General features: G+C 44.3%; 1 protein-coding gene across 2 annotated transcripts in view; it reads right to left on the bottom strand.

Moving 5' to 3' along the window:
- Positions 1 to 9,840, bottom strand: part of AP3B1 (adaptor related protein complex 3 beta 1 subunit) — a 291,241-nt gene extending 281,401 nt beyond the window's left edge. The window contains exon 1 of one of the 2 annotated variants that reach the window (XM_019532203.1): positions 9,661 to 9,840. In XM_019532203.1, the coding sequence (XP_019387748.1) occupies positions 9,661 to 9,794 (134 nt within the window). In that variant the 5' untranslated portion in view covers positions 9,795 to 9,840. The remainder of the gene's footprint in view (positions 1 to 9,660) is intronic. The other variant, XM_019532205.1, reaches the window with a different exon arrangement.
- Positions 9,841 to 10,630: the final 790 nt, after the last annotated feature.

Below are 10,630 nucleotides of genomic sequence, written 5' to 3'. Positions count from 1 at the left end.
CACACACACACACACACACACACACACACACACACACACACACCCCTCCATGCCTCCAAAGCTGCGGGGGCATGGGGAGCAACTCCCACTGCTGCTTGCCTGGAGGCAGTGCAGCGGCTCCACCCCATGCCCATCCCATCCCAGCTAGGTGATGGGTGGGAGGCCATGGTGTGTGCCCACAGGGGCTATGGGGGGGTGGGTTGTAGCCACCCGGAAATTTCCTGTAGCCCCTGCTGCCCACTCAGAGCAGTCTCCTACAGCTGTGGTCCCGCCCTGCACAGAACTGGGGGCACATGACCCCCCCACCACACCCTCTCAGACCAATGGAAAAGGCAAGAGTGGAAACTGCCAGTTGGGCTGTCAGACAAGCAGCATACAGCAGCAGGAGCAGCACCCGCCCTCCCCCGCATGGCCCCAGTTGGGCAGCACTTACCTCACCCCAGTCCCAGTTCCTCCCTCACCACGGGGACATTGATTTGCGCCCCCCCACCACCACCTCTTTCCCTCCCTTACCCTCCCCTCCCACTACTTACCAGCTGCACATATTATTGACTGTTGTAAAGATGAAACCCATGTCGGAATGTCGAAACTGGTTGTCAATTTACAAACACCGTAAGTGATATTTGTCGCAACTCAAAGTCGTGAGTTGAGGGCTGTCTGTACTGCAACATGCTACAAATCGCACAAGACAACCAATCTATCTGCTTCTAACACTGCAGTCTCTTGTCAAACAACCTCTGTTGATAGTATAGGATGGATGTTCCAATACTCAAGGAGGTGATTTTGATGGTAATGGTATAACACATCTTGACAGTAGTATGGTACATGGAGCGTTCATATAGCAGTTCAATATGTGGCTTCCATGATCTTTGGAGGATATCTACCGCAAAAAACTTGTAGACGGGGGGAGGGAAGTTGTCATCAGTACAAGATACCGAAGTTAATCTGATCCATTACACTGGATTTTAATCTCTGAAGAACTAAATTTTCATTGTTTAGGGCTGCCAAAGATTTGCTGAAGAGTCACTTTTCTTTCATGCAGCAAATGATGCCAGGGTATAAGAACCTGCAGAGCCCCACCTTCTTACAGTCTCTCATCACAGCCTTCAAAAAGCTGTCACATGAATGTTTAGCACAAGTTAACGGGGTGCTCCACAAAGGTACCTTTCAAAAATTAAAACAGTAAGTTTTTTAATCAAGCAAAAGACACCAGCAGGTCCTAAACAAGAATGCCTTGATATCCAGAGAGTTTTCATTTAACAAATGGCTCAAAGAAAGTGGAAAACTATAAAGCACTTGGACAGCCTTGTCCATGAGATCTCTGCTCTTCAGTGTGCTAGATATCACTGAAAAAGTGCAGGCAAATGAATTAAAGCTCTTTCTCCTGTTGATGTTAGAGCAAGGTACTGGAAACATATGGAGTATAGAGCTCCTGCTCTCCCAACAGCTGTATAACTCCAACGAGGGAAATAATTAAATAAATAGTTCAAGGATAACTGCATCTTTTTAGAGTCAATTTGACTTGTGGTTTCATCAACACCTTGCTCCAATTAAAGGATGTGCAAGTTAGCCCAGTCAAAAGAGCCTGGATTTCACTGACCATGTTGATGTAACAGCTATGGGAAAAGACATTTTAATGATGATGTATTATATGGAACATACAGATAGTATTTCAAAAAGCAGCTTCCAAGAGCTCTGAAGGATGTCATCAAGGTCTAACTTCAGAGTTGGCTCTGATCACATTCACAATAACAACTTTAAAGAAGAGAGTCAGGGTTTCTAACCTACCTTACAATCATATTGGGGGCAGCAGGGCAGGCCCTCTGAGGAGAACCTGTTCAGCCTCCACAAGAGAAGGCTGAGGGGGGATCTAAAGGCCTGTTACAAACTAGTCAGAGGGGACCAGCAGGCATTGGGGGAGTCCCTGTTCCCCCGAGCATTACCAGGAGTGACTAGGAATAATGGTCACAAGCTGGTAGAGGGTAGATTTAGGCTAGGTATCAGGAGGTGCTACTTGACTGTCAGGGCGGCTAGGATCTGGAACCAACTTCCAAGAGAAGTGGTGCTGGCTCCTACCCTGGGGGTCTTTAAGACAAAGCTAGACTAACACCTTGCTGGGGTCGTTTGACCCCAGTACTTTTTCCTGCCATGGCAGGGGTTCAGACTTGATGATCTGCTGAGGTCCCTTCTGACCCTACCAAATATGACACTATATTGTAACTTTTCCAAGGAAAAACATAGATGTTGAGTAAGTTATGTACATCTGACTAATTCTAGCTCTCAATTTGAGAGCAACATAACCAGCCTCTGGTTGTTGATACCTCTGCAATATTTCCTCATCTCTTGTACTAGATGAATAGTCCAAAAATTCTATTCTTCTACGTTTGGAAAACTGCTTTGTATAGTTTTTGTTGCTCTGCAATAAGTGAGCCGAGGGGTTTCTGGTGACAACCTTCAAGCTTCCAAGTCCTTAAAAACAGATATCCAAAGTGATGTATTTAAAGAAAAGAAAGTAGGTTTATTTTTGTTTGTTCACTTGTTTTTGGTGTTCTTAACTCCTTCATCACATCCCCCAAGAGACCCAAGTGGAAAAAGTAGAAATGGTTACCTTGTCCTAACCTAGTGCATATTTACTACTATTCCTCCTCCTGCAGCAACTACGCTTTGTTTGGGAAGATATTTCTTGCTCTTCAGGGACACTAGAAGTATACTGGACTCTTTCCCATTGCAGAAGGGGGTGATTTACCAGGGCCTCAAAAGGCCAAGGATATTTGAATACCAAGGAAGCCGTTTTACCTCACACTACAGAGACTACCTCTTTGAAAAGAAATCTAGCCAATGACAGCCTTCAGAGATGCAGAATTAAATGCAAGTACTTATTCTTTCAGACCTTTAACCTCATTGCAAGAACAAATGACAACAGGGAGTGCATCACTTTTATAACAGGGATCCTCTGGTTTTCTCTGTTTAAAAATGGTAAGTACTTTGTTTTTTGTTTGTTTTTAAACAAACTGAAAATTCTCCAATTTGAAAAACCCAAAATAGAAAAACATGGATATATATGTAGGCAGTCCCTGACTTACAATGTTCATAAATTGACACCCTGTTTCGATGTTCCAACATGTGTTTAGACTTTATGATGCTCGATATAACTGCGTCCAGCTGGTAAATCTGCCCTGGGGGAAGGAAAGGGAAGGGGCAGGGGGGCACAGATCAAGGTCCCCCACAGTGAGGGAGGGAAGGGGAAGGGGTTGGGACAAGGGTAGAGTATTGCCCAGCCAGGGCAGGCACGGAACAGAGCCATGGCTCGTCCAGGGGGTGGCTCCCACCACTATGCGCCATACATCTGGGAGTTGCTCATCCAGCAGCTCCTGCCACTACTCCCACCACTTGTCCAGGAGGGCATGAGGTGGGGGCGTGTGCCCCCAGATTGCAGTGGGGCAGGTGGGACCAGGGATGCACTCTGAGTGGGTGGCAGCAGCACTGGGAGCAGAGGCTACAGCAAACTTTGGATAGCCCCTCCCCCCCATAGTCCCCATTCAGCCACCTGCCCTGATCTGGAGACATACCACCCCACACCACAACTCACCTTAGTGACCAGGGCCGCACAGCACAGCACTCCTTCCTGCGCTGCATCCCAGAGCTGGTCCAGCAATGCTGCAGCCCTGCACCCCACTGTAGGCACAGGAATCATGGGGGGGGGGGGGGAATGTGCCCCCAACCCAATCACCTGTACCTCCTCTAGCTATTCACCCTGAATAACCTGTGTCCCCTTCTCCTCCCTGCACAAAATATAGCCTGTGCTCCCCTCCACTCCTTGTAGACTGATCTAGAGGGAGCTTGAGCTGCTTTCCACCACTGCCTAGCTGCCATATTCGTATCACACGCAAACACACGACATCCCCTGCCTTATCACTCTCCTCCTGCTCCCCCCAGCCACTTGCAGGCTTGAACTCTGTCAGCCTGCAAGGGGAACCTCTCATTTCCTGCATTTCTCTCTATTAAAGTGGCAAATCTGCATTTTTCTGCAACAAACAGAAAACCCGGATCCCTGCTTATAACCCACATGCCTACAGCCAGTAACTGTGGCAATGATTAACGATAAGCAGCAGCAAAAACCATCTGCAAGACCCTTCTGGAAAAGCACAAAAGATATTTCAGAAACATCACAGCAAGACAGTCTTCACCCTAACACATCCCTTTTGAGCTAGAAACAAAGTTATATTCATTGCAACCTTCCTTGCTATCACACTTGGTAGCTTTCAGTTGTGGTAGATCCATCCTACAACAATTGGAGCTTTTTTAATTACTTTACTTGATACTGTGGTACTTAGAATAGGGTTCAGATTATACCTTGTAGATTCATCAGTACCTTTATTATAGGATATGCTTCATCCAAACCATTCATCTTTGCTGGCTTGTACACCCTAATGAAACTGGCATACCACCATATTAGCAGATAGAGTGCCATGTCAACAGATGGACACAAATGCAGATTGGCCAATGAACCGGTATATGCATCAAGTTTGAATATTAGGATAGGACACCCCTCCAAGAATTTTATAAATGCCAGTCTATACCAGCTTTTCATAACTGGTTAAACAGGATGTAAAGTCAAAGCTAGACAAATTTAAGACCTCGGCACATCTTTGGCAGGATGGAAAGCAAGTTTGGGAGCTGAACAATCTGTGTGGCTTTCTCCACAGAGAATTAGGAATGAGTGTTCTAATAAAAATAACCACCTTAGATCAGCTCTCTGCAGGAGGTGTTTTTTCTGAGACTTGAAAGCAGTTTTGTAGCCCAGCCAAGTCTCCTGATAAATAAGTCAGCAGCATGCATAAGCCAGTACTGGAGGAAAAGAATCCTAATAAATTACAAATGTATTTTCTTTGGCAGAAGTCTAGTGTAAAGATGCAAATCAGTAAAGTTGAAAATGCTGGTTATAAAATTTTGCCATCTGTTGAAATCCTTTAATACTATACCTGTGAAGAACTATGTTATACATGTGGCTTGCCTGAAATATTTAACCAAATATCAAAATTTACAAACATTTTACTACTACAAATGTGCAATACAAAAAAAACAAATAATATTGAAGTGTTTGTACTACTTATTACATACTCAAATGTGTACATTATAGATGTGAGGAAGACAGAATTACTAATGACTAGTAACTTGCAATTAAAAGAACATTTTTTTGCAAAAATCTTGTTGGTCTAATAAAAGATATCATCTCTACTATGAGTCCTAATGACTAGTAGTAATGTTAGATTGTAGGTAGCTCCAGAAAATAGGACTGGTATTTTAAGACATGCATGAGCTTGCATTCAATGCTTTCAAGTGTTTACCCAAATAATTTAAAGGTAAAATAAGACCTAGTAAAGCTCTTATTCTCTCCCCTTTAGAAATGCATACTTGTTATATGGCTCATTACTGTATATTAATTGTGATAGTTTTACCTAGAGTGCACCACAATAGAATCTCTCTGTATTGGATAATTCAGGAATGTCATAGAAATAACTCAAGTAGATCTTATTTGACTGCCCTCAATCCAATACCTTCTAGACCAGCTCACTTTGATTATCAGAACCTCCGTCATTAATATTCAGCTATAAAGCCATTTTCCATTCTAAAAATATTATCCAGGAATCTAAGCTTTTTCTTTCTAACAGTGTCATTTTTTATCCTCCAATGAGCAAGTCCTGCCATTCACCTCCATTCTTGATATGGTTGGGTTGGTTCAAATAATCAGAAGATTTGTTAGAAGCAATGCATACTGAACAGATTGATTATTTTCTTGTCCTCTTTGGTCAAGGTTCAATCAATACAGATAAAGGTGAGAAAGGGACACTGTGTCCCAGTTTCAATCAGAACAATCTCTTCTCTTTAAACCCTTAGCTTCCTTTATATAATAACAAATATCTGCTTAAATACCCTGGCTTAAAAATTATCTTTACTGGAGGCAAACAGATACTAGAAAATGTTATTTTACATATGTTCTCTATACAATGTTGCCCTTAAAGTAGTAATAAATAGTAAAAGAACTCACTATTTTTTGTAGTGAACATTCAAATGATTAAATGATCCTTGATCTACAACTTAGATTACCTCTTCAATCTTAACTTATTTTACTGTAGTAATATTTTGTGTACACTACTGGTTGAAAATGTATCATTTGCACATGATGAATATAATCAGGTTGTGCTCACTGGTACTAAGGTAACAATCAACTTCAGTTCAGTAATCACTGTATCATTATCAGAATGAGATCTAATATAGAATTATCTTGAGATGGGTTTAAGGCCTGAGTGCTAGAAAATTCATAGCTTGAGATTTCAAATAAGTTTTAATACCAACTGCATGATAGCTGCGGCATACGTGCCAAATTGAAGTTCTCAAAAGATAACTATAGATGGATGTGTATGGAACTATTGTCTCACTTTCTATAGACTGGGAAATCAAACTAGCAGATCACTCCAGTGATCAATCATGCAGTTCTTCAACTAAACTTCTAAGGACTTGCTGTTTCTTCATTACCACCATGACTCAAATGTTACTTTGCCATGTTCTAGCAATGAACTGTATATTCTTTTTCCAGTTCAATTAATAGAACTTATACTGCAAATATGGATGGAATTGTAAATGGTCAATATATCAACATAAAACTGAGGGGGGGGGAGGGAGAGAAAAAAAAAAGGTTGAGCTAGTGGTTTGAGAGTTCACGTGGCATTTGGTACCAAGCGTACTTAGCAGACTGTATTTGTTCCATAAACTGTCAACAAAATGCTCTAAATAAAACAAAGAGCAAAAAAAGAGTGAATGGAAAAAGCTTGTATATTTAAATAGTTAGTGTTATACTTCACATTCAACTAACAAAATCATCAAAATGAAGGGAGGCAGATAACACTTCTCTATGCAGTTGTTTCAGGCTGTTCAAAGATGGCTCCATAAATCTAAGAACAAGTGTTGCACATTTGGACAAAATAAACTCTTAGTTTAGAGATGAATATAGAGGACGATCCCATGCAGAACACTTTGCAGTCTTAATCCAACTTTACAAATAATAGGACAAATACATATAGTATTTTTTTGAACAACCCTTCCACCTTATTTTGTATGTAAAGGACAAGTGGTAACTAGAGCTACCACAGAAGAAAAGCACTAAGTAGAAGACGCATTTAAATTCCATGGCCAGTCAGATTATTCCCATGTGATCTTAGGCAAATAATTTTTCCTTATGCCTCAACTCCTTGTCTGTAAAATGGGAGCAACAGTATCTACTTTTTAGCACTGTTGAAGACAAATTAGGCTTAACTCTCACCATGGCTTATGAAGAATTCAAATACTACAATATCAAGAGCCATAGAAATATCCAAGATCTACCTACCAACGTATTGGTATATATAATTTGTAACCATCAATCTAGGAAGAAGTCGACCAAAACCCAAAAGCACATGACAAATAACTAACTTTCTCCTCCCCAATGAAGTCCATATTAAAAAACAAAAAAGTTATTTTTATTCATCCCTATACCATTCAGTGCTCAAAGATTTACAGTTAAAAACAGAAGACAGACAAGCTCAATCTGGATTGCAATGACTGTTTTAGAAGACTTCCATTAAAGCTCTAGAGAGGAATTCCTGCGCAGTTCTCAAAATCTTTGGGTCACTATCACAAATGGATACCAAGAGTATATATGTTATCACTACACTGTTTGGCATATGAGTAACATCTTCCATCAGAAAAAGGAAGTGGGAAGTCTCTTCTAAGATGGTTTCAGCAAACAGAGGTTCTAGTAGCTTGATCAAACAGCATGAATTAAGTTAAATTTTGGTAGAGGCATGCTTATCAACAAAAGCCACATTTTCTCCTCCTAAATAGTTTTAGCCACTCCACTTGGGAGAAATGGAGAAGCCATGTACTCTGCCCTCAAAGGCTATACCACTGATTCCCCATCCCATGGCTCTTGGAAAGTGTTGCCTGTGAGACCCAACAAGACTGCTCACAGCCAGAGAAAATTAACAGAAAACAGCGCTACTACAATAAAGTATTCTCTCAGAATTTGCTGTCCATAGACTAGAAAAGGTTGGAGACTTCTTCTAACTATAAGACAGCAAGTAAGAAAAAAAAAAAACCCAAAAAAACAAAAAAAACACAGAAAAAACCCAGCTTCTGGTAGCAATGTTCTGGATGATGCATCAAACACTGAATGAAAACAGCTTACACTTAACCTATGAAACAACACTTTAAAAATACACATATACATATATGCATGCATGCATGCCTGCCAGGTGAATTTCCATGTCTTCCAGCCACACTCATGGAGGGCCTGTAGTACCTCCCACCATATACACAGAATGGTTCAATATACTTGACCTCAGCAGCAATCAGGCTGGGAAACACCATTTGAGGCTTCATATACTTCCCCATCCATGCCAGGCCTTGTAAACTTCCCTCGCAACCAGGTTTTTCACTATGTCAGCTCTACTGCTCTTGAGTCCACATACCATCAAGGCCTGTCTACCCATGGACTTAATGTGAAAACATTCAATGTGTAGACAAACACTTATGTGATGTTACAAAGTCTTCTCTGAAGAATCAGACTTAAAACAGTGATGCTGAACCAGGATGCCATGGCTTCCTAGAGTGCCCTGAGATCCTGTCAAGGATGCCACAAGGTGAGCACTTTTGGACATGCAAACATAATTCACAAGATAAGCCCAGAGATTTCAAACAGGAATTCATAACATCAAAACCATGCTGCCCTGTTGTGGTTTTCCTGAACTCTTCGCAATAATAGAAATGCATGGCCAGAAAAAGAACGAGGACTTTCTGAGGGACACCGGCAGCCTAATGAGGAGGTGTCTTGAGTCTAAAAAAAGTTGAGAACCACTTCACTGAAGAAAGGGAAGGGGAGGGAAGCAAGGTTGCAACCCAATACCAACTTCTAAGAAGCGATAATGTGGAGAGAGGAGACCAGGTCACCAAGAGCCATAGCTAGAAGGCAAGCAAGGGATGGCAAGGGAACAGAAAGACTACTTGAACAGCAAATAATAGAGGTCCGTTACTTGCAGAAACTTTCAGAAATGCCAGCATAACTGCATACTCCCTTGATTATAAAGTGGCCTCCTACCAGCCAAGGCCCATGCAGAGACTTGTATTGTGCCATATGACTGACCAAAGAACAAGCAATCCATTTTTTAGTGTAACTACACCCATGGCTCCAGTTCCTTCTATTCACTTGTAGTGGGAATGAGTGTCCTATGGGCTGAAGGACACCTTTTGGGCCTGAACCACCTCTGTCTTCATCATGTCAGCCACCACCACCCTGCCACCGAACAACAGCATCTGTTTCCTGGGTTCTGGGTGGCAGGTTTGGAGCTGCACTGGCGTTTTGCATGGGGAGGGGCAGGGGCCTGCAGGGGCACCCCTTAGGCTCTCGGGAAAGGAGGAGCCCAGGCTCTGCTTCACCAGCGCGGCTAGGAGCCTCCCGTGACACTGCTGACACCTTCCTGCAGGGCTGCGCGCCGGCGGAGACAGGCCGAGTAGCGCAAACACCCCGTCTGGGCAAAGGCAGCAGGGAGGCTCATGCAGCAGGCGCCTGCCCAGGGCCCAGCGACCCTCCCCAGCCCGGCCCGGCCCGGCCCGGCCGCTCCTTACTTCTTGGTGTCGCTGCTGAAGAGCCCGAAGGCCGAAGAGGCTGAGGGCGCTGCGGTGGGCGCCGCCTCCTGGCCCAACTCGGCTGCCGTCGTCTCCCCACCCTGCTCGTTGTAGCCGAGGCCGTTCCCAGACATGCCGCCGCCGCTGTCCTGCCACCCGGCTGCTCCCGGAAGCTAACGGTGGCGCCGGCGGGGCGGGGTCACATGACGGAGGGCGGGGCCAAAAGGGCAGAAACGGAACTTCCCCAGCGACTCCCGCCATTGCTATGGTAACCCCGGCGGTTGGCGTGCGCTTGGCTCTTCGCTTGGGGCGGGGCCCGTGACGCCACTGTTTCCCTTTCCCCGCCCAGCATCTGCCCTGCTGGCACTGTCCGGCTCGGGCTCCGTGTGTCGCGTAGCGGGGCGGGGCCGGGGCTTGTCCGCAGACAACGTCCGGCGCCTTCCTCTGGGGGTGGGAGGCTGCGGGGCAAGGGCTGTGTAAATACCACGGCCAGGGTTAGATGGCTGGATCATAAAACCAGAGAGAGAGAGAGAGCGCGCTGCCGTTGAGTGACGGGTTTGGAGCTGCACGGGCGTTTTGCAGAGGTGGGACTTGCCCAGTCACCTCTGGTTGCAATAAGGCAGACAAGAGGCTGAGAAAAAGAGGCAAGGAGGAGCCACCGGAGCAACGCTGTATGAAAGTGCGTGGTGGGCCAGATCCAGCCACAGGTCATATTTTGCTCTCCCTCGGTCTATGCGCTGAATCGCCACTGTCGCACTGTGTATGAAGTTGAAGGAAGGTGTGAAAAGACCCTGTGTCACACACTTGCAAAGAGTGGATGCTGAAAGGGAGAGGGAACTGGGTATGACCAGGGTTTTTTCAATTGTTCCTTTCCCACTTGCAGCCTTCAGCATTTTGGCCAGGTATAGGCACTACGCTTTTACCAGTATAAGCGATTGGAAACCAGTCTGTACCAGTAACAGAACAGAAA

Source organism: Crocodylus porosus, unplaced genomic scaffold (genome assembly GCF_001723895.1).
Source record: "Crocodylus porosus isolate Cpor-Errol unplaced genomic scaffold, CroPor_comp1, whole genome shotgun sequence".
Taxonomy (NCBI): Eukaryota; Metazoa; Chordata; order Crocodylia; family Crocodylidae; genus Crocodylus; species Crocodylus porosus.
Note: the sequence above shows the minus strand (reverse complement) of the source record. Positions and strands in the feature narration are given on the sequence as shown.